At 44.8% G+C, this 24,498-nt stretch overlaps 1 protein-coding gene across 5 annotated transcripts in view; it reads left to right on the plus strand.

Moving 5' to 3' along the window:
- Positions 1-24,498, plus strand: part of MYBL1 (MYB proto-oncogene like 1) — a 242,921-nt gene that overhangs the window by 139,228 nt on the left and 79,195 nt on the right. For 3 of the 5 annotated variants that reach the window (XM_033934279.1, XM_033934277.1, XM_033934280.1), the window contains 2 exons: positions 1,104-1,208; positions 24,061-24,294. In XM_033934279.1, the coding sequence (XP_033790170.1) occupies positions 1,104-1,208; positions 24,061-24,294 (339 nt within the window). The remainder of the gene's footprint in view (positions 1-1,103; positions 1,209-24,060; positions 24,295-24,498) is intronic. The other 2 variants (XM_033934278.1, XM_033934281.1) reach the window with 1 other exon arrangement.

Consider the following 24,498-nt stretch of genomic DNA (forward strand, 5'->3'; position numbering starts at 1 on the left):
AGGACTCTGCCTTTGGTTCTTCCATGTTGCAGGCCAGCGTAATCCGGCCACCCTAGTTTTCTGGGACTGCTTTTGTATGTCCTGCTTGTCCAGTATGACACACCTATTGCACTGGGAAAAAAGATTGTCCTTACCTTGATAATATCTTTTCCAGTAGATTGGTGTGCCATTCTAGTCTCTCAGTACAGAATGCTACCTGTCCTTCCTGCGTCTGCCTACAGTCTCATTCTGTTTATTCTTCTCCAAGTTGTATCTTGGATGCTAGTCAGCCCTTTTGGCCCTGAACAATTCTGTATAATATGTTTATGGTGTCTACAGGGGTATTATCTGAGCTCCTTTGATACTTCTGTTTACTGTTAACTTGTTCATGGATTGTTTACATGTTGTTATAGTTGAGCAGAACAATTGATTTGTTTGAGAAGTTTCCCATGTTTCCTTACTTCACATTATTTCGATGGAGATCTTGTTTGCTTGGCTATTAACTGCAAGTGGCAGTAGAGCTCTTAGTGAAGTAGGAGAATCACAGACAAAAAATCCAGAGTGGATTTCTTCTGCATTTGGCTCGCGGCCATGGGGAGATAACCTGCTTGTCCAGAATAACACACTTATCTACTGGAAAAGATATTATCAAGGTAAGGACATCTCTTTTCCTCTGTTTAGATGACAACTTCCTTCCATCCCTTTTAGTGTGAGCTAGAGAGTCCCATCTGTGAGAATATGCTGCCTGCTTGTCCTGGAATAAAGCACAGTTACTTGCCTGTAACAGGTGTTATCTAGGGATGGGACAGCAGGCAGATATTCTCACAACCCTCCCACCTCCCCTTGTTGGCTTCATAGGTTTGTTTGTTTTTTTACTGAACTGATGGTCCTGCGAGCCAATATTGGGCAGGAAGGTACTCACGCAAGCACGGTATGAGCAGTCTCGAGACTTCTAAAGAAATTAATGACAGTTTACTTTAGCACTGTCTGTACCGGGCTCCATGGATGACATCACCTATCTATGAGAATATCTGCTTGCTGTCCCTGGATAACATCTGTTACAGGTAAGTAACTGTGCTGTTTTAAATGTATTTTGCCAACCCCTTCTTCTTTTAACAATGCAGCAGCCTTTTATTGATGATGATCCTGATAAAGAAACTAGAATAAAGGAACTTGAATTGCTACTCATGTCAGCTGAAAATGAAGTCAGAAGAAAGCGGGTCTCATCTGTAAGTTCATTATATGCTAGTTTTTCTGAAGTATGTTACCACATTAGCGTGTGTTAACATGAATTGTTTATAGTAGGTCTCATTTTATACAGTGGGGCCTATGTCCTGAGATTACATTTTTTTAACCAGCATTAGTGTGTGCTAAAGTAGTAATACACTGTAGGGCTAGATTTTCTGAAGGATTTTTATTTGTCTATTATGAATTCCTTATTGTTAATATTCCTGTTTATTTCCCAGTAATAATAATTCTGGTACGTCCCTTCCAGATTATATGCGCTAGGTGTCCAATCCATTCCTGCAATCTGTGACTTGCAGAAATCCACACTTTTCTCACCATGTGCTCCTACTACTACTGAGAGAAAGAGCCCCCTGCATTTTCTATGTCTGCAAGCGATCCATGCAAAAATATTTCTGATCTGCTCTGCACCTTTTTCTGGGTTTTTGTTTTGTTTTGTTTTGCAATTAAAAGTTTGTTTTCGGTAGATTTTATGCCGTGAGATCCCTTGAGGTGGCCTTCTGCCAGAGGAAAGGAAGCAGTTTCTGTGGAGCCGGGCTTCTGCTTCACAGAGAAACTTTAGTGGATCTGTGGAGCCAGCCTGCTGTATGCCACATTTTTGGGGCTCTGGGTCCATCCCCCTGGGAGCTAGCTTGCCTTCTGACCTTATAAGAGGTTTAAGCGCAGGCTGTGTGCATCCTGAGTAATAGCTCCTTGGGGTTTCATGGCACAGGCTATATTTCCCGCCCCAGACTATGTGGAGAGGATTTGAGGGGGCAGAGGTCTCAGTTGGGGTTTGCCCGACTGGCAGTCCGAAGATCTTGAAGTTTGGTCCTTTTGGAGCATTTCTGAGACAGAAAATGATTTTCCTCCATTCAACTGCATTGCAAATTGCTGATAGGCAAGGTGGTTTTTGATTGTGAGTACACTTCCATTATTTCCTATGCAAACATCAGGGGTGGTCTGTAAAACGCGTTTTTAAGGGTTTCTGAAGGTAGGGTTTAGGTCTCTCACCTCCCCAAATTGCTATTTTTTATATTTTAAAACAGTTCATTTTTGCTGTTCTTGGTGCGAATTCACTGGCGGCCGCCATCTTGGATTTTATCTACCTTTTTTCTAAGTTTAAATTCTGCCTCTCTCAAAGAGCACGCCACAGATGGACTTGATGGCTTCAGCCAAGAACTGGAAAGCCAGGCACTTCTGCAGTCAAAGGACAGAACCAGGAAGCTTGGTCCTAGATGCATTACTTCAGCCCTGGCTTATGAGCTCCTTTACATGTTCCCTCTGTGGCCTCTGGTTGGTTGGGCCATCCACAGGATAGCATTGCATCCAGGATTGGTGATCCTAGTAGCTCCGGACTGGTCTCACCATCCTTGGTATGTGGATTAGAGAATGACATGGGGAAAAAATTTGTCCCCATCACTGCCCCGTCACCGCGACCACTGTCCCTGTCCCCGCCCCGACCCTGCGATCACTATCCCTGTCCCTGCCCCGTCCACGCGACTACTATCCCCGCAGCATCCATACAAGCCTCAGTATGCAATATTTAGCTTATTCCTTCCTTATAAATCAAAGTTCTGGCTGCTGAACTAGAGAAAGAGATGTTCAACTGGCAGGGTTTTGTTTATAAATTTTTATCAACACAACTAATATACTACTTTATCCTAAAGCAAAAATAAAAAAATAAATATAATTTTTTTTTCTACCTTTGTTGCCTGGTTTCTGCTTTCCTCATCTTCTCATTCAATTCCTTCCATCTATTGTCTGTCTTCTCTCAGTGTCTTCCATTTGCTCTGTTACTGTGCCTATCCCTTCACCTCCCCCCCAATTGGTCTGGCAACTATCTTTTGCCCTCCGCTCCCCCCATAGTCTGGCGTCTCTGTCTTCTTCCCTTCCAGCATCTTCTCCCCACTCTCTGTTCCACATTTCCCTTCCAGCGTCTTCTCCCCACTCTCTGTTCCCCACTGTTCCCCATTTCCCTTCCAGCGTCTTCTCCCCACTCTCTGTTCCCCATTTCCTTTCCAGCGTCTTCTCCCCACTCTCTGTTCCCCATTTCCTTTCCAGCGTCTTCTCCCCACTCTGTCTTTCCTATTTTGTTTCAGCGCCTTCTCCCCACTTCCCTTCAGCGTCTTCTCCCCACCACCACCACCACCACTCTTCCCTCTCACCGCCCTTCAGCACCCCTTGCTTGGCCCGAGAATCTCCCTCCCTCCCCCTTATCTTTGCGGTGCATTAGTAAAGTAACTTGCTGAAGCCAGCCAAGTATGCCTGCAGTCACGTGTGTTTGTGCAGAAGCTTCTCTGATGCAACCAGAAGTTGTGTCAGAGGAGAAGCTTCGGCCCACACACACGCGACTGCAGGCAGACTTGGCTGGCTTCAGCAAGTTACTTTACTAACGCGGCACAAAGGTAAGGGGGAGGGAGGGTGGGAGGGAGATAGATTCGGTAGGTAGGAGGGAGGGAGGCCGCATGCAATCAGTGACTGCGTGCGTTCCCTCCCTTACTGCGGGGACAAGTCCATTCACTTCTCCATGGGGTGGTGGATGGCCTTGTCCCTGTGCCCGCAGTGAGCACTTCCCCCCTCACAATTTTGGTGGGTTACCCGCGGCTAGCCACAGGTAACAACCACCGTGTCATTCTCTAATGTGGATCTGGTCCGTCTTCAATAAGATAGGAAGCTCAAGTTCCCTCTTCATTGTGACTTACTCAGTCTGGAACTGGTTCCCATGGAGAATTCATAGCACTTTGGTCTTTCAGCATGGCTCTTGAGCGCTCAGCCTTGTTAAAGCAGAGTTATTCTGATATGGTCATCTCGACATTTTTGAAATCTAAGAAAACCTCTACTGTGGCTTCTTATGCCAAAGTTTCAAGTTTCAAGTTTATTGGTTTTTAATATCCCGATCATAAAACAAATATCTGACCGGTTAACAATAAAATTTGAAATAGGAAAGGAAGAATTAATTTAATGGTGTATTAGAAAGATTAGTAAGAAAAATAAAATAAAAAAAAAAAAAACATATAAAACATACGGACAAACCTGACAGTGAGGATGAGTGGGGAGGAAGGGAAAAGTTACATAATCTTAGAAGAAATGAGATAGAGGGAAGGGATATAACACGAGGGGTAAGGGTGCGTGGTATGAGAGATATGCGCTGAAGAGAAGGTTAGTTTTGAGAAAGAGATCAACAAGTAAACCAAGAAAGATTAAGATTTGGCAAAGGCATCTTGAAATAGATAAGTTTTAAGATTAGTCTTAAATTTTGGTAATTGGATTTCATCCCGAAGAAATTGAGGGAGAGAGTTCCATAATGTGGGGGCAGTTATAGCAAAATTAGTATTCCTAGTGTAGTAGGATTCTTTTAAAGAAGGAATGAAAAGCAGTTTTTGATCAGTTGATCTTAAGGAACGAGAAGAACTTTGGGGGATTAATAGTTTATCTAGAAATAGGGGCAGGTGAGAATGTTTAATTTTAAAAGTAAGCAGTATGATTTTATAAATTATCCGATGGGTGACTGGAAGCCAATGAGCCTCTTTAAGAAGAGGAGTGACGTGGTCGAACTTACCAATTCTGTAAATGAGTTTGATTGCGGTATTTTGAATGAGTTGCAACCGTCGAAGTTCTTTTTGGGGGAGTCCATTTAAAAGAGAATTACAGTAGTCTAAGTGGGAAATGACTAAAGAATGAATTAAGGTATTAATCGAGTCAGTAGTTAAAATAGATCTGAGGGAACGAATGATACATAATTTGAAGAAACAAGTTTTTACAACAGAACTTATGTGGTCATGAAATGTAAGTTCGCTATCTAAGGTGACGCCTAATAATTTTATTTTAGTATCCATACGTATAGGTGTGGATTTGATGTAAATTGTTCCTGGTAATATTTCGGATTTTTTAATGGGGAGAAGGAGACCGCAGGATTTGTCGACGTTGAGTGAGAGTTTGTTAGAGAAGAGCCAATCACTTAAGATATCCAGTTTAGTATTTAGATCAGTAATATCTAAAGGGTTTGAAGTGTTAATCGGGTAGAGCAGCTGTATATCGTCAGCGTAGGCGAAAATAGAGAATCCTAATGATTGAGCGAGAGAAAGAAGAGGGGATAGAAAGATATTGAATAACAGTGGAGATAAGATGGAGCCCTGAGGAACTCCGAAAGTTTGAGTTACTGAAGAAGAAATTTGGTTTTTTGCATAGACTTTGGAGTTACGTTGATGAAAGTAAGATATGAACCAGTTGAGAGCGTGACCTGTGATGTTACAGTCTGCTAATCTAGATAATAATAAAGAATGGTCGATGGTGTCGAATGCTGCGGATAAATCAAGAGAAATTAGTATGACCGATTTTAAGTGGTCGTGAAAGTAATGTATAGTTGTAATGAGGCCTAGTAATGATAGCTCAGTGGAATGTGAGGTTCGAAAGCCTGTCTGATACGGATGTAGGGCATGTGTTTGATCGAAATAATCGGATAATTGGGAGTGAACAATTTTTTCGGTGACTTTAGAAATTAAAGACAGATTTGCAATTGGACGGTAGTTATTAGGTAAAGAGGGATCAGTATTGTATTGTTTAAGTTTTGAGAAAACTAGTGCAGTTTTCCATGCTTTTGGAACGTGACATTCGGAAAAAGATTTAGAGATCATTTCCCTTATATAAGGACCGAAGAAAGAGAAGAATTTTTTAAGTAATTGAGGAGGAAAGCTTTCAATAATATTGTTGGGAGAATTTATTGATTGTAGAACAGAGAATAATTGGGATATTGGGGGTACTTTAAAATTAGAGAAAGAACTGAGGGGTAAGAAAGTTGAATCATTGTTAATGAGTGGAGAAAAAGCGGGAAGAGATGGTCCAAGATAAGTTCGAATATTAGTAACTTTATTGTGGAAGAATTGGGAAAGTTCATCCACAGATGGAGATGTTGAAGCAGGAAGAGGAAGTTTTTTTTTTTGAATATTTTGAAAGAGATTGGGCAATGCTGAATAGAGTAGATGAATTACTGGTTTTAGAAATGAGTTTTGAATAGTAATCCTTTTTTGTCTGTTGAATGGTCTTTTTGTAATAGGAGGCTTTTTCTTTGTAAAAAAGTAGGTGATCGTTATTGGGTGTTTTGCGCCATTTGTTTTCGGCCGAACGGACCTGTCGACGGAGGAGAATCAAATTTTCATTAAACCAAGGTTGATGTTTCTTTGAGGAAGGGTTAATAGTGGTTTATTTTGTTTTTTAGATTTGGGAGCTAGTGAGTCTAGTAGAGAAGTCGTAGCAGTTTCCCAATTAGAAAATTGTTCTGTAATTGTTAAAGAGGAGAAATCTTTGAGATTCAGGTCAAAAGAGGATTGGATAGTAGGAAGAGATATGTTACTTAGATTACGGGTTAAAAAGGAATTATTTGTTTGTTTGATAGAATGTGGATAAGTCGGAATATTTGATTGCCAAATGATTAGAGAATGATCTGACCATGGTACAGAGATGAATTCAATATTGTGGAAGAAAGAGGTCATAGTGGTAGGGCATAAGATCATGTCCAATGTATTTCCTGCAGAGTGAGTGGGCATATGGATGAGAGGAGATAGTGATAAATCAGATATCAAAGTTAGGAGTTCAGAAGTATTAGAGTGATTAGGGGAGTTAAAATGGATATTAAAGTCTCCAAGAATTATTGACTCGGGATAAGCGATATTAAATTCTGTTAGAGTAGCGATAAGAGTTGAAAGAGATAATTTAGTTATTGGGGGGGGTAAGTAGATGAGGAGAAAGTTAAGAGAGGTAGAAAGTTTAATTGAAAATTGAAGAGATTCAGTAGGGATATGAGAAAAAAGATTGGAAGTATTTACCTGAAGAGAAATTGAAGTGTGGTGTATGATTGCCAGTCCACCACCTTTTCTATTTGGGCGTGGTTGGAAAAATGCTTTATAGTTAGGTGGGCAGGCCTGTGTGATGTATGCATCATCTCCCTGGGTTAACCATATTTCTGTAAGACAGAGTAATTGAAGGTTATGTTGAATGATAATATCGTGAATTAAGTGATGTTTATTTTTTATAGAGCGAACATTTATTAGACCGGAATTAAATGTATGGAGGTGTTTGGAAAAGGAATTAGAGGGAGGATGAAGTGGGATGGAAATGTATTGTCTAGGGTGGGGTTTGAATTGGTTTTTGCTAACTGTGGATTCGGCATAACGACGGCCCCAAATGGTTGGGATGGAGGACATGGTATCTGAAGTAGTAAGAGGAAAGGTATTAGAGGCAAATTCTGTGTAGTGAAAAATTAAGAAAATAAAGATATATAGGTTAAGAAAGAGATAAAAAGATCTAAAATGGGAGAAGAAAGTAGACAAGTGTGTAGTAGAATGAGTGTTAGAACGTGAGGTTAGTAAGAGATGAAGGAACTGCATGAAGGAGCGCATAAAGGAGCAGGACCTGCTCCTTAGGTGCGCTCCTTTGGCGCGCGCCTTTGCGGCGTGTGCCGCAAAGCAGGAGAATTTATGGGGGACGTTACCAGCGGGTTAAAGTGGGCGGAGTTGTCGGCGCCGCCGCTTTGCGGCGGCGGTTCTTTAAGAGAAGGAAAAGGCCTGTTAAAAGTGGAGAGGACAAACATTAGAAAGATATAGCTGGAGAGAACATGGAAGGCATGGAAGGCTTTTCAGCAATGGTATGCCAAAGACCAGGTGGAGCCAATGAGGGCTCTCATTCCAGTAGCTCTGGCTTTCCTTCAGGCAGGTTTAGTTAAGAACCTAATTTTTCATTGAAGCAATATCCTAAGCATTGTGGTGGTTGGTATTTGATTTCAGTATCAAGCGAAAGATGTAGACAGAAGAAATTCCAAAATGGAAAACTCTCATTTTTATAAAATTCATTAATAACAATGAATAGATGTCAGTACAGTAGTAAATAAGGTAAATACATTTCGCAGTTTTAAGCTTAGAATATTTTTATTTTTACTTTTAAACCACATTCTGATAATCTCCTCTGGAGCCAATACGTAAGGTGTTCAATCCAAACCCGTGAACCGGGTCTTGCAGAAGTATGATCCTCAAAGCTTGTCAGTGGAGTATAGTGCACCCTTTAGTTTTTTCTTCTGCAAGCAAACTGTGTGGAGGTGTTTTTGATCTGCTCTGCGTAATTTTTCTTTTTTCATTTAAAGTTCACTTGTTCAGTTGCTTTGGTGCCCTGAGACACCTTATATAGGGGTTCTCTGTCTAGGAACACAAGAATAGCCTTACCGGATCAGACCCATTCTCACGATGGCCAATCCAAGTCCCTAGTACCTGACCAAAACCCAAGGAGTAGCAACATTCCATGCTACTAATCCAGGGCAAGCAGTAGCTTCCCCCATGTCTTTCTCAATAACAGACTATGGACTTTTCCTCCAGGAAATTGTCCAAACCTTTCTTAAAACCTCTGGCAATGCATTCCAGAGCTTAACTATTCTGAAAGTGAAAAAATATTTCCTCCTATTGGTTTTAAAAGTATTTCCCTATAACTTCGAGTGTCCCCTAGTCTTTGTAATTTTTGACAGAGTGAAAAATCGATCCAATTGTACCCGTTCTACTCCACTCAGAATTTTGTAGACGTCAATCATATCTCCCCCTCAGCCGTCTCTTTTCCAAGCTGAAGAGCCCTAACCTTTTTAGTCTTTCCTCATACGAGAGTCGTTCCATCTTCTTTATCATCTTGGTCGGTCACTTTGAACCTTTTCTAGTGCCGCTATAATCTTTATTGAGATAAGGAGGCCAGAATTGAATGCAATACTCCAGATGATGTTGCCCATGGAGCGATACAGGGGAGCCAACCTGCTGTGAGACTTCAGGACTCGGGGTCCATTCCCCTGGGAGCTGGCTTGCCTTCTGAGGTTCTCAGTGGCTTGAGGGCAGGCTGTGGGTGCCCTGAGTAAGAACCCTCAAGGTATCAGGATGCTCGCTGTGTATTTCCCACGTCCGACAAAGGTGCGTGTGGGTGGAGGTCTGAGTCGGGTTCAATCTGACTGGCAGCATGAAGATTTCAAGGTTTGGAGTTTGGAGCAGTTTTCTGAGCCATAAAGTCCTTTCCATCCACTTTAGCTACGGGGAAAGCTGACGGGCAGGCAGTGCACAGAACTATGGGAAAATTGAGGTGGGGGAGGTAGGCTCAAGTTTTTTTAAAGGTTTCTGAGGGTAGAGTTCAGGTATCCCACCTGTTTCCGTGTTTTTGGTTTTCAATATTGTTTCCATGGGCCGTTTTTTTGTAGGATTTTTCTGCCGGTGGCCATCTTGGATATTAAATGATTTTTTTTTCTGAAGATTTTATCTGCCTCAAACCCCTTGATTTTTACAAAATTCAACAGGGATGAACTCCTCAGGGTGTGCTAACATTAAGTAATATGTAATTTTTCTGGATTGCATGCAGATGAGCAACCGTCTACCTCGTGCCATAGTGTGTGCGAGGAGGGTGCAGGAACTTTGGGCTCAGCCCTATCTATGTCTTCCAGGACTGGAGAACTGTCCTGAGTCTGGGAGATGAAGAGAAAATTATGCACAGCACCCAACACTGGCAATGATGCAAAGTACAGGTGCGTAGAGTTCACATAACCCATGAACGTCTCGCCAGAGGTCCATCAGGGATCATTTTTTTGCCCCTGTGCCAGGGTTCTCCCCGGAATTTGTTCATCTCATTTGGAGAGTGTTTTCAATGGGCATGGGCCTTGCTGCACAGACAGTCTGCTGCATTGTTATCAGGTAGTGTCTTCATGTCCAAGGGCAAGTGATCTGATTCCCAGTGCCAGCGACCACTAAGACCCAGATTGACTGAGTAGGTAATCAGATTCCATTCCTCTTTTATCTCGGAGCTCTGGATCAGTACTGGATGATTCCAGTTCCATTTTTGGTTCTGTCAAGCAGAATTCCTTTGTGGCCCTCTTATCAGGGTGATGATCCCTCCATACTCATAGAAACAAGATGGCAGATAAAGGCCAAATGGCCCATCTAGTCTGCCCATCCACAGTAATCATTATCTCTTTCTCTCTCTCAGAGATCCTATGTGCTTATCTCAGGCCTTCTTGAATTCAGACACAGTCTCTGTCTCCACCACCTCTTCTGGGAGACTGTTCCATGTATCCATCACCCTTTCTGTAAAAAAAAGTATTTCCATAGACAGTGTTCTCCCCAGAAATTTTTTCCAGCCGGGTGGCATGAAAAAGTAGCCGGTTGGGGTGGGATGGGGAAATTTGGTGGTGGGGAAAATTAACCCCCTCTTTTACTAAGGTGCACTAGCATTTTTAGCGCGCGCAAACCCCTGCGCTACGTGGGAAAACTAGCGTCAACTCAATGCTGGCGTTAGCATCTAGTGCGCATGGCAATTTCTCCGTGCGCTAAGCGCACACTAAAACCACTATCGTAACTTAGTAAAAGGAGCCCTAAATGTATACTATTTTTATTAGTTAATTATTATTTTCCAATGCTCAATATGACTTCCTTTTTTAAGGTTTGACACTTGTGCCACTAAATTTAAGAAGTATTTGCCCTCTTTCAAATGGTATAGAGGTTTAAAAAAGGGAAAGGCATTAATGAAGTCATTAGGTTCAATCTAGCCATTTATTTCTGCATGAATTTAAACAACCACAAAAAAAAAGATAAATATAGCTCATCCAGTCATGCAAGAAATGGCTCTACAGCAGGGGCCCACACTTTTTGGGCTTGCGAGCTACTTTTAAAATGACCAAGTCAAAATGATCTACCAACAATAAAATTTTTTTAAAAACACAAAGCACACGATACGCAGAGAAAATGTTAATTATCATTTATATTCCGCGGGTTTTCAAAGAGGTCAAGGCAGACGATTCTATGCAATGTCACCTGAGGAACAACTATACAAAAATAGACAAATATACCCCCTCCCTTTTTACTAAATCGCAATACTGGTTTTTAGAGCAGGGAGATGCACTGAATGCCCTGTGCTGCTCTCGATGCTCATAGGCTCCCTGCACTAAAAACCGCTATTACGGTTTAGTAAAAGGGGGCCATAGTGCAAAATATAGACAGCAGATATAAATTCTTAAAACAGACACTTTTTGATCACTAACTGAAAATAAAATCATTTTTCCTACCTTTTTGTCTGGTGATTTCATGAGTCTCTGTTTGCACTTCTTTCTTCTGACTATAAATCCAACATTTTTTTCTTTCTGCCCCTCCCCCTTTCTTTCTGTCTCTCTTTCTTTCTCTCTCCCCCTGCCCCCTCAAGCCATTGCGCTAATTTCTCCACTTCCCCGATTCTTTCCCTACCCCCTAAGCCACCATGCCGATTTCTCCCTGCTTGCACGAGCCAGACCAAGAATGTAAAAGCGCCGGACTCACAAGACTTCACCTCTGATGTCAATTCTTATGTCGGAGAGGAAGTTCAAGGCCAGCCAGGCAGTGATTGGCTGGCCCAGAACTTCCTCTCTGATGTCAGAATTGACGTCGGAGGTGAAGTCTTGTGAGTCCGGCGCTTGTACGCGTCTGGCCTGGCTCAGGGAGGCAGGAAGAAAAAGATTGCCAAGGCAACCCGATCGACTCACATTGCCTTTGCGATCTACTGGTCGATCACGCTCGACCATTTGGACACCCCTGCTGTTATGGTATCCTGTCCTGACCTGAGGAAAGGGGTTTAGTCCCCAAAAAACTGCCTTATTTCCATTTCCTATTTATAAACTTTAATCAATAGATACAATACTACTTGATTCTACGTAAAGCAACAAAAAAATTTTTTTCTACCTTTTGTCGTTTCTGCTTTAATCATCTTGTCTTCACTCTTCTTTCTAGCCAGCATCTGTCCGCTCTGTCTTCCATGCAGCATCAGCCCTTTCCATCCACTGTCCGCCCTCTCCCCGTTCCATATGGCATCTTCCCTCTTTTTATGCTCCTTCAATAAACTGTCTATCCTATGCCCCTTCTCTTCTCCTTTGTACATGATTGATTTCAGCTCTGCCACCTTTCCATTTTTCTCTCTGTCAACACCCCGTCCCCTATGCTCTGGCAACTCTCTCTTCTCCTTTCTTTCCTTCACACCCCACAGTCTGATATCTTTCCTTCCCTGATTCTCTGGCATCTCACTTCTTTCCTTTTCTTCCATCTCTCCCTCCCCCTCCCCCTCCATGCTCTGACATCTTCTCTTTCCTTTCCCCCTTCCTTTTCCCTTGGTCTGGCATACTTTCCTCCTTCCCTCCAATTCCTGGCATCTCGTTTCACTCCCTCCCTCATCTTCTTTCTCCCTCCAGTTGGGTGCAGCAAGTCTCTCCCCCTCTGCTCCCTTTGCTCCTTCTGTTACCCAAGGCCTGGCGTCATGAACTTCTTCAGGCAGCAGCATTCACAATTCGATGCTGTTGCCAGCTTCGGGCCTTCTTCTCTGTCGGGTCCTGCCTTCATAGAAACAGAAGTAAGTAGGACCCGGCAGAGAGGAAGGCCTGAAGCTGGCAACAGCAGTGAATTGTAAATACTGTTGCTAGCCGAAGAAGTTCATGACGCCAGGCTGAGCACCTGGGGCACTGCTACTCTCCCCCCCCCAACCCTCCTATTTCTCCCTCCCTCCCATCATGAGACTTTAAACAGCACTGCTCTACTCTAAGCAGGCTGCTTCAGGGCTTTCTCCTGCCGTGATTCCCTCTGGCATGTCACTGATGAGGGAAGGAGGGAGAGATAGGAGGGTCGGATTGGGTTTGGGGGGGCACCTGGGATGATGATGAGGCTGCTGCTGCTGCCAGCGAATCCAGCAAGGGTGAGGCCCCAAAGCACAGCACTGACGGGCCCCCCCTGACCATTTCAGGCCCTAGGCCTGTGCCCATCCTTTAATCCGTCCCTGCTCCCTCCCCCATATGCCCTGACATCTCTCCTTTCCACTCCATATTATGGTATCTCCTTTCCCTCCCTCCCATGATATTTGCATCTCTTTCCTCCTTTTCCTGATCTTCCTTCTTCCCTCTCTTTCCCAAATTGGGTGCAGCAGCATTTCTCTTCCCCTCCCCCCATTGGGTACAGCAGTATCATCAGCATTTCTCTTTCCTCCCCCCAATTTGGTACAGCAGAAGCAGCATTTCTCTTCACCCTAATCTAATCTAATCCTTAGGTTTGTATATCGCATCATCTCCCCCCTAATTTGGTGCAGCAGCATGACTCTTCCCCCTCCCCCTATTGGGTACAGCAGCAGCAGCATTTCTCTTAACCCCCCCAATTGGGTACAGCAGAAGTACCAGCATTTCTCTTCCCCCGTCCCCTCTAATTGGGTACAGCAGCATTTCTCCTCCCATTCACCCCCCCCCCCCCCCCGTCTCACACACCCGGCAGATTTGCTACAGACAAAGGCAAGTTGCAAGTTTCCCTTCGTCACTGACCTATCTCCCAAAGGTCAGCAACAGAGGGAAGCTTACAACTTGCTGCTCTTGCTTACTTCGGGCCTTTCTCGTTGCCGGGTCCTGCCTTCGCGGAAACAGAAAGTAGGCAGGACCCGGCAGCGAGAAAGGCCCGAAGTAAGCAAGAGCAAGTAAGCTTCCCTCCGTGGCTGGCCTATCTCCCGCATGCTCTGGGGCTCTAATGGTCCGTGCCGGCTTCTCTTCACTACCCCCCCCCCCCCCGACGTAACTTCCGATTTCGGAGGGAAGCCGGGTTTGAGTCGCTTGCTGGGTTTTGTTTTGTTTAAAGTCAGGCGGGAGTCTTTCGGCGGCTCTTCAGGCTGCTCGTTAAGCAGTAGTGGCAGCAGGATTCGGCAGATGATAGCCGGGCGGTAATGTAAATTTGCTGGGCGGAGCGCCCGGCTGAAAAGCGCTGGGGAGAACACTGCATAGATTACTCCTGAACCTATAACCTTTTAACTTCATCCCATGCCCTCTCATTCCAGAGCTTCCTTTCAAATGAAAGAGACTTGACTCGTGCACATTTACATAATGTAGGTATTTAAACATCTGTTTAAGTTGATTTCAGTCCATCATTTTATTGCTGCTGTAGTTAAGGAATTGAAACTATAAGTACAATCTTCCACTTCAGTGTGCAGTCATAAGCTGCTCCAATACTCAGACCTCATTTTCCTTAGCACATCTAGAAATCACAGAGCAGTGGGAAACCCCCAGAAGACTCTTTAAAGGTGGCACAAGCTATGTCCAGGTTTTATCCCATGTCCCGGAGTTTCAGCAGTTGTTTGGTGGCTCCAGTCCCTAGTGAAGGAGAAGTGGTATTAATGGATGAACAGGATCGCAGGGTGGCCATGGTTTTGAAGAAACAGTTTGAAATGCTTTCTTTGAATATCAAAGCAGGAGCAACATTGTTTGCTGCACGAGCCTGTCACATGAGGCTGCAATGGGTGCCCTTGGCAGAGGAGGATGTCTGCCCCCAGCTGGTGCTGGAAGGAATGGATTAGGTGGCAGATGCCTTATATGACTTCATTAGGGTCTTGGGCAAAGTCTTGGCATATGCGGTCTCTGCTTGCAGGATGCTCTGGATCAGACAGTGGGCCGCGACTCATCTTCTAGAGCAGGGGTGCCCACACTTTTTGGGCTTACGAGCTACTTTTTAAATGACCAAGTCAAAATGATCTACCAACAATAAAATAAAAAAAAAACACAAAGCACACTGTATGCATAGAAAATGTTAATCATCATTCCTATTCCAGGGTTTTTCAAAGAGGTCAAAGCAGATGACTCTAAGCACTATCACCTCAGTAACAACCATACAAAAATAGACAAATATACCCCCTCCCTTTTTACTAAACCACGATAGCAGTTTTTAAGCGCAGGGAGCTGCGCTGAATGCCCAGCGCTGCTCTCGACACTCATAGGCTCCCTGCGCTAAAAACCTCTATTGCGGTTTAGTAAAAGGGGACCTTAGTGTAAAATATAGACAGCAGATATAAATTCAGACACATTTTGATCACTAAATTTAAAATAAAATCATTTTCCCTACCTTGTCTGGTGATTTCATGAGTCTCTGGTTGCACTTTCTTCTTCTGACTGTGCATACAATCTTTCTTCCCTTCTTTTAGCCTGTATGCTTCTTCTCCTCCAGACCTCATTCCTTCCCCCCAACTTTTCCTTCCTCTTCCCTGCCCTTTCTTTCTCTCTGCCTCCTTTTAATTTTTTTCTGTTTATCTTTTTTCCTTCTGTCTCCCTGCCTGCCCTTTTTCTTTCTTTCTCCCTGCCCTCCCCCAAGCCACTGCCACTGCCATTACCATCGGGGACCAGGACCCAAACGCCAGCAATAACAGGCCCCAAGCTCTCCCTGCTTCGGCCAACCAGCATTCCTCTCCCCGACGTCAATTCTGCCGTCGGGAAGAGGAAGGCTGATCAGCCCAAGATCGTGATCAACCTATTGGGGGAAATGCTGCCGGGTCCTGCTTTCGCGGAAACAGAAAGTAGGCAGGACCCGGCAGGAACAAGAACAAATGCTTCACTAACCTGTCTCCTGCATTAGCCCGTAGCGAACGCTTGCTTCAGGGCTCTCAACATGTGCGTGCAGGCTTCCCTTCTCCCCCCCCCTCCCCGGACATAACTTCCGGTTTCGGAGGGAAGAGAAGAGAAGCCTGCACGCACACGTTAGAGCCCGGAGCATAAGTTCGCTAGAGGCTGAAATCTCCAAGCCGGTTTTTTTTTAATGTTCAGCAGCGGCAGATGACAGCTGGGCGGACCGCCCAGCTAAAAGGCCCTAGGGAGAATACTGGAGAGGAAGGCTGATCGGCCCGTAGATCAGGACGGCAACACGAGTGCGATCGACTCGAGTTGCCTTCCTGAGCTACTGGTCGATCGCGATCGACGCGTTGGGCACCCCTGTTCTAGAGCAACCTTAAGCAGACTGCCCCGTCAAGTCCACATGGGGCCTAGACAAACTCATGGCCAGTGTAGCAGACCACCACCCTAAGTTGCTACTAAACAGCAGATCTCACCATCTCCCTGGGGGAACATAATTGCCACACTGGGACAGATCAAAGATCCATCATGCCCAGTATCCTGTTTCTAACGGTGGCCACCCAAGTACCTAGTTGATCCCAAGTAGTAAACAGGTTTTATGCTGCTTATCCTAGGAATATGCAGTGGATTTCCACAAACCATCTCAATAATGGCCTATGGACTTCTCTCTTAGGAAGTTGAAGTACTTTTCATCCCTCTTGCCAGTCTCACCAAAATAACTTGAGCTTCTCTGCCCAGAGATCTTTCAAAGGGTACAAACAGCGTGATAGCAATACCAGACACCAGCAGATCTCTGTGTATCGTGTCAGTCCTTCCTCCAAAAAGTCCCAATGATGCCACACTTGGAGCTGCACCTCCACACATTGGGAGGCATTTGTTGGCAGTTCTGAGGGAGTGGGAAAGGACTTCCTTGTACTAATGGGTGCTGGGCATTTATATGAGAGGGTCACAAGATAAAGCTCTTTTGTCCCCTCTCTGGATTTGTTTTTAGAATCTGCATCCGAGAGGCTGGAAAATAAGGCCAAGGTCCGAGTCACGCTTCAACAACTTATAGACATTCACGCCGCTGAACTAGTCCCTAATGATAAATTGGGCTTGGGCAGATACTCCTTATACTTCATGTTGCCCAAGAAAGGCACAAAAAATCAGAGGCCTATCTTTAATTTTCTCAGGGGACTCTTATGAGGAACTTTATCAAAAGCTTTCTGAAAATCTAGATACACTACATCAACTGGTTCACCTTTATCTCCATATTTATTCACACCTTCAAAGAAGTCAAGCAAATTGATGAGGCAAGATCTTCCTAAACTGAACCCATGCTGATTCCATCTCATTAAATCATGTTTGTCTACGTAGTTCCCAATTTTTTATAATTGTTTTGACCATTTTGCCTTGGACTGAAGTGAGGCTTACCGGTCTGTAATTTCCTGGATCTCTCTTGGAGCCCTTTTTAAAAATCGGCGTAACATTGGCCACCCTCCAATCTTCAGGTACTACAGATGATTTTCACTAACAGCAGGTCAGCAATTTCATGACTGAGTTCTTTTAGTATCCTGGGATATATACCATCCGGTTCAGGCAATTTATCACTTTTTAACTTTGGTGATTTGGCTTAGTACATCTTCCAGATTCACCTAGATTTCTTTTAGTTCCTCCGCATAATCACCTTTGAAAACCATTTTCGATTCAGGTAGATCTCTTACATCTTCCTTAAAGACCGAAGCAAAGAATTAATTCAGTCTCTCCGCTATGGCCTTATCCTCCCTGAGCACTCCTTTTGCTCCTCGATCATCCAACGATCCCACAGATTCCCACACAGGTTTTCTGCTTCTGATGTACCTAAAAAAATTGTTGAGTTTTGTCTCTTATGCAAGTTTCTCTTCAAATTCTTTCTTTGCTGTCTTTATCAATTCTTCCCATCTAACTTGCCAGTGCTTGTGTCTCTTCTTATTTTCTTCATTCGGATCCTTTTTCCATTCTTTAAAGGATGTTTTTTTTTTGTTTGTTGTTGTTTTTTTTGCTCTAATACCCTCTTTCACTTCACCTTTTAACCAGCAGAGCTGGGAGGACTGGAAATCTCATCCCATGCTTTTATTATTGCCAGGATCTGCTGCATCCTTGGATGAGTTGGGGTCTCTTTTGGTGACTGGAGTCAGGGCCGGATTTAGATGAAAAGAGGCCCTAGGCTATTCCACTTATGAGGCCCTTTCACCTCCCATTTTTAAGTTTGTAAACTACATGAGAGATAATAAAATACATCATTACTGTGATATATATCAATATGTTAAATGAAACATGTTATTGGTACTAACCTTTATAAAAAATGTGACATGGATAATAAATAAAAAAAAGTCGAGAACACTTATTTGGACATTTATTCTCAGCACCATATATGGTACTTGTAACAATAACTAATCAAACATAACACACAACAGTGCCCCCAGTGCGTCCTTCCTCACCTCACCCCCCCTCCAATGCCCGCCTGCCTCCCATCCCCCTTCCATTGAACACCCCCCATGCCATCCTGCCTGCCTTCCATTAAACCCCCCCACACCCCCTCCGATGCCAGCCTGCCTGCCTCCCATCCCCCTTCCACTGAAACCCCCCCACCCCACCCCCGATGCCAGTCTGGGCCGCCCTGTCCTGACGGATCCATGTTTTGCCTCTCTCCCCGCGGGGCTGGGCTTTGCCCAGCTGTTTCCGGACTGATGTCTTTCCCTCCCCGATCCTCCTCCCAGGGCGAGAAAAAGAAAGGGAGAAGCCGAGTCGGCGCCCCATTGCGGCCGGAGCCGGTTCCGATCCCAAAGCGTAGAATTTCTCCTTATTCTCGGTTCAGTGTTTTAGTGTTCACTGTTTTTAGAATAGTGTAATTTTAATTTTGCTAACATGGCATTTTAAAGGAGACTCAGAAAAAATTGGGAATCTCCCTACTCTGTTCCGGCTGCTCCTCGAAAGCTTGATTCTCAGTATAAAATCATTCCCATTCCTGGTTTTGATAAACAGCAATTCTCACATCAGTCTCTTGTGGAATCCACTCTTTAAAAATCTGCCCCTTCTAAAGTCTATGCTACTCCTCCAGGGCGAGAAAGTTGCACGATGGATAGATTTGGGAGACGTCTATACCAGAATTCCATTCTGGCTAATAGTCATCAGTTACAATCTTTATTTCACTTGTTATCTCAAATATTGGGTAAAACAAATGGCAAACTTTTTAAAGTATCTTCCAGCCCACAGGAAGTCAAGAGTTTCAACACATGTTTCATACTCTCACGCAGCTCAGACAACATATGGTACAATCCTCGTATGATGCCTTTGAGCTTTCCTCTCGCGTTTCAGCAATATCTGTTGCCATGAGGAGGCTGGCATGGCTACAGGTAGCAGATATGGATGTTAACCTCCAGGATCGCTTAGCTAATATTCCCTGCTTTGGAGATGAGCTTTTTGGGGACACTATCCAGAACGTGACTAAAAAACTTCCAGAGCATGAAAAATCTTTCCATTACTCAGTCTTAAGGCTAAATCCTCTGCCTCTAAATCTTTCAAGCCCTCTACTTCATATCAGAGGCGTTATACACCAAAGTCTATGCCTCTTGCCAGGCCACATCAGAAAAAACAGCATCAACAGCGTCCTCAGAAGCCTCAGACCTCTGCTACTTCTAAGTCAAATCAGTCTTTTTGACCAACTACTCAAGAGCATAATTTCAATCACTGTAACTTTGCCTCTTCCCCTTCCCATTGGAGGTCATCTTCAACATTACCATCATCGTTGGCAGCTCATCACCTCTAATCTCTGGGTTCTCATTTTCATTCAAGAAAGTTATTCTCTTCATTTTCTTAAAATTCCTATAGATCATCCTTCAAGAGAGTTTCCTTCAACCCATTACAGTCCTCTCTTCTTCAGGAAGTCGAATCTCTGATCATTCTCAATGCCATTGAGAAAGTTCCTTTGGACCAGCAGAACACAGGGTTTTATTCTCAGTATTTCCTCATTCCGATATTGGACCTCAGATCTCTCAACAAATTTCTTGTCAAGGAAAAATTTCATATGCTTTTTCTAGCATTTCTATATCCCCTGCTGGATCACAATGATTGGTTATAATCTCTGGATCTCAAGGAGGATTACATTCACATTCCCATTCCCCTAGCCTCTTGCAAGTTTCTCAGATTTCGGGTAGGAAATCATCATTACCAATATAAGGTTCTGCCTTTTGGTCTCGCATCATCTCCCTGAGTTTTCACCAAGTGCCTGGTGGTGGTGGCAGCAGCCTTGCACACTCACGATCTACAAGTTTTTACCTATCTGGATGATTGGCTCATCAACGATCCCTCGTCTCAAGGTGTTATTGTAACGACACAACAGACTATATTATTCCTGCAATATTTAGGATTCGAAATCAATTGCAACCATCTCAGACGCTTCAGTTTATCGGAGCCCTTCTAGATACTGTTCAACTCAGGGCGTTCCTTCCTCAATAATGACTAGATGCTTTGATACAGCTTTGTCATCAGGTATCCCTCATTCCTTCCTTCAATTTCAGCGAGGCACATGATGGTTATCCTAGGTCAAGTGACTCCCTTTGCCAGATTTAACCTATGGATCCCTCAGTGGTTGCTGGCTTCTCAGTTGTCTTCTCAGGCTCTCGATCCACTTTCCCTTCACATTACAGTAACATCTTCTCTACGACAATCTCTTCAGTGGTGGATGCTCTCTTCCAATCTTTCCAGAGGTTTGCTGTTCCAAACGCCTCCTCATCAGAAGGTTCTCACGACAGATTTGTCAACCTATGCTTCGGGAGCTCACCTAGATGGTCTCCGTACTCAAGGTCCCTGGTCCGCCACAGATCGTCACCATCAGATAAATCTGTTGGAACTTAGAGTGGTTTTCAATGCTCTCAGGACTTTTTAGCATGTTCTTCAAGATCAGGTCATTCTCATTCGTACAATCAGGTACTAAGTGAACAAACAAGAGGAACAGGGTATCCTCTCCTTTGCCAGGAAGCTCAAAAGATCTAGGCTTGGGCAATTCTTCACATTTTTCTGAAAGCTGTTTACATTCAAGGAGAGAAAATGTCTCTGGCGGACAAACTAAGCTGCATTCTCCAACCTCACAAATGGCCGCTCAATTCACCAACTCTTCATCAAATTTTTTTTCAATGGGGGACTCCTCAAGTAGACCTTTTTGCGTCTCCCCACAACAACAAGTTACCCCAGTTCTGTTTCAGACTCTACTCTCCTTATCATCTGAAGGCAGATTCTTTTCTCCTGGACTGGACAAAAAGTTCTTCTGTGCATTCCCTCCATTTCCACTTATTCTCAAGACGCTTGTCAAACTCAAACAGGAATCTGCCACCATGATTCTGATAGCCCCTTGGTGGACCAGGCAACCATGGTTTTCCCTTCTACTTCAACTCAGCATCAGGGAACCACTTCTTCTGACAATTTTTCTAACTCTTCTTACACAGAGTCACGGTTCGCTTCTTCATCCCAATGTGCAGTCTTTACACCTGACAGCTTGTTATCTCTCAGGCTGACTTCACCTGATCTTCAGTTTTTTCAACTTGTAAAGGACATTTTGAAAATTTCCAGAAAACCAGCCACAAGACAATGTTAAACTCAAAAGTGGATTTGGTTTTCTTCTTGGTGCGATCTTCATCATGAACTGCAATCCACTACCTTGTCTTCGATTCTGGATTACCTGTTCCATCTATCCCAGTCTGGCCTCAAGTCCACCTCTATTAGAGTCCATCTCAGTGCAATTGCTGCTTTTCACGAGCCTTTAGATGACAAACCTCTTTGCTCATCTGGTGATTTCTAAATTTATGAAAGGACTTTTTAATGTCAAACCACCTCTCAAACCTTCTCCAGTAGTTTGGGATCGGAATGTGGTACTTGCAAAACTGATGAAGCCTCTATTTGTGCCAATGTCTACAACTTATCTTAAATTTCTCACTTGGAATGTGGTTTTCCTCATTTCTCTCACGTCTCCTTTGATCCAAACAAGTTGAGGCATCCTGTTTTCAAGAGGACAATTTCCAACTGGTTGGCTGCTTTCATCTCGTTTTGTTATGCTCGGGCTGGGCTGCAACTGAAGGGTCGAGTCACAGCCCACAAAGTTCAAGCTATGGTAGCTTCAGTAGCTTTTCTATGTTCTACTCCTATAGATGAAATCTGTAAAGCTGCAACTTGGTCCTCAGTTCGTACCTTCACTTTTCATTACTGTCTGGATTCCTTTTCCAGACCAGATGGGCATTTCGGCCAAACAGTATTACAAAATTTATTTTCCTAATAGCCAACTCTCCCTCCATCCCATTTCTGCTTAGCTTGGAGGTCACCCACATGTAAGAATATGCTGCCTGTTTGTCCTGGGATAAAGCACAGTTAGTTGCCATAACGGGTGTTATCCAGAGACAGCAGGCAGATATTCTCACAATCCACCCACCTCCCCTGGTTGGCTTCTTAGCTGGCTAACAACCGAGGAGACGCGCACCTATATTGGGTGGGAAGGCACTTGCGCATGCGCGGTACAGTCGGTCACAAACTTTCTAAAGTGCTTAAAGTGGCGATGCAGTTGGAACCTTCCTTGCCAGGGCGTCACCCACATATGAGAATATCTGTCTGTTGTCCCTGGATAACACCTGTTACGGTAAGTAACTGTGCTATCTAATATAATAAAATGCTAGACGCGCATGCGCACTGAGACCTGCGTGATCTGAAATCCCTGATCTGTGAGATGTATGTCTGTGGCTTTGCAGACGTGCGCATGCGCGAGTCCCCAGCCTTACTGCTTCCCAGCCGCATTGCTTGACAGCCGCAACCGTTGGACTCCCTGCTCTCCAGATCCCGGTGTACAGACCACTAGGGCACTGGGAGCTAGGGAGAAAGCAAGGGCTCAGTGCGTCTTCGTCGTCGTCTTCGCCCCTCCCTCCCAATCCCCGTTCAGCCTCCCACCCGATTTTCTCTTCTCGCGGTCTGGCCGGCTACCTTAGTCCCTTGCCGCCGCCACCACCCCCTTCCCTTCCCGCGGTCGACAAACCTTTTGGCTCCAGCAGCGGCCGCAGCACTGTAAACACGCTGCTTCGCCGTCTCTACTGCCCCGATTTGCTCTTCCGTGTCTCTGATGATGTCATCAGAGACACGGAAGAGCAAATCGGGCCAGTAGAGGCCACGAAGCAGCGTGTTTACAGTGCTGCGGCCGCTGCTGGAGCTAAGAGGTTTGTCGACCGCGGGAAGGGAAGGGGGTGGCGGCGACGGCAAGGGACTAGGGGAGGTGGCCAGACCGCGAGAAGAGAAAATCGGGTGGGCCACGAAGAGACAGGGAGGAACTGGAGCGGAAGAGGGAAAGGGGCCTGCTTTGGGGAGGGGTGTGCTTGGAGGCACACAGCTTTGCTTGGGGGGGAGACAGAAGGGGGGGCCACGGAGAGACAGGGAGGAACTGGAGCTGGAGAGGAAAAGGGGCCTGCTTTGGGGAAGGGCTGTGCTTGGAGGCAGACAGCTTTGCTTGGGGGGGGAGACAGAAGGGGGGCCACAGAGAGACAGGGAGGAACTGGAGCTGGAGATGGAAAGGGGCCTGCTTTGGGGAAGGGCTGTGTTTGGAGGCAGACAGCTTTGCTTGGGGGGGAGACAGAAGGGAGGCCACAGAGAGACAGGGAGGAACTGGAGCTGGAGATGGAAAGGGGCCTGCTTTGGGGAAGGGCTGTGCTTGGAGGCAGACAGCTTTGCTTGGGGGGGAGACAGAAGGGGGGCCACAGAGAGACAGGGAGGAACTGGAGCTGGAGAGGGAAAGGGGCCTGCTTTGGGGAAGGGCTGTGCTTGGAGGCAGACAGCTTTGTTTGGGGGAGGAGACAGAAGGGGGGCCACAGAGAGACAGGGAGGAACTGGAGCGGGAGAGGGAAAGGGGCCTGCTTTGGGGGAGGGGTTTGCTTGGAGGCAGACAGCTTTGCTTGGGAGGGGGAAACAAAATGAGGGGCCACGGAGAGACAGTCAGGGAGGAATTGGAGGGGTAGAGGGAAAGGGGTCTGCTTTGGGGGGGGCGGGGTATGCTGGGAGGCAGACAGCTTTGCTTGGGAGGGGAGACAGAAGGGGAGCCACGGAGAAATTGTCAGGGAGGAATTGGAGGGGTAGAGGGAAAGGGGGCTGCTTCGGGGGGAGGGGTGTGCTGGGAGGCAGATCATTTTGCTTAGGGGGGGAAGACAGAAGGGGGGCCACGGAGAGACAGGGAGGAACTGGAGGGGGAGAGGGAAAGGAGCCTGCTTTCTAGCACCCGTTAATGTAACGGGCTTAAAGACTAGTATAGTATATTGTCATATTATAATCAAAAAGACTTGCAACATTCTAAAGATAGCAAATATAGCATTTTATATTAAAAGTCTAAAATGATTGTTCCTGTTTCATTTTATTTCCTTCTTATGCAGAAACTATTTGCTCAATATCTTGAGAGTAATGTGTTTACCTCTCTTATCTTCCAGCAGGCTGGAAGTTTTTCTAGTTGGTCTGGTAGTTTCCTAGTAGATGACAGTATGTCAAATACTCTAAACAGCCCGGAGGATCAAACCAGTGAGTTTTACAGTTTGGATGAGACTCAAAATACATCGGTGCAGCAGAACTCTCCCAACAAGTTCCTTGCTGTGGAGGCAAATGCAGTACTGTCATCTTTACAAACCATCCCGGAATTTGCAGAGACACTAGAGCTGATTGAATCTGTAAGTCTAAAAATATGGTGATATATGTCAGATTTTCACATACTTTGGATACAAAAGTTTTTAAGTGTATTTGCAGATGTGTGACAGTATATTATGAAAAAAGTACTACAGTGAGTTGATAGTATTACTTTGAATTTCATTCTGTGGAGATCTTTGTTTTGGCTCTCTGATGACAAGCAGGATAACTATCCTAACAAGTTAGTG

Source organism: Geotrypetes seraphini, chromosome 2 (assembly GCF_902459505.1).
Source record: "Geotrypetes seraphini chromosome 2, aGeoSer1.1, whole genome shotgun sequence".
Classification (NCBI taxonomy): domain Eukaryota; kingdom Metazoa; phylum Chordata; class Amphibia; order Gymnophiona; family Dermophiidae; genus Geotrypetes; species Geotrypetes seraphini.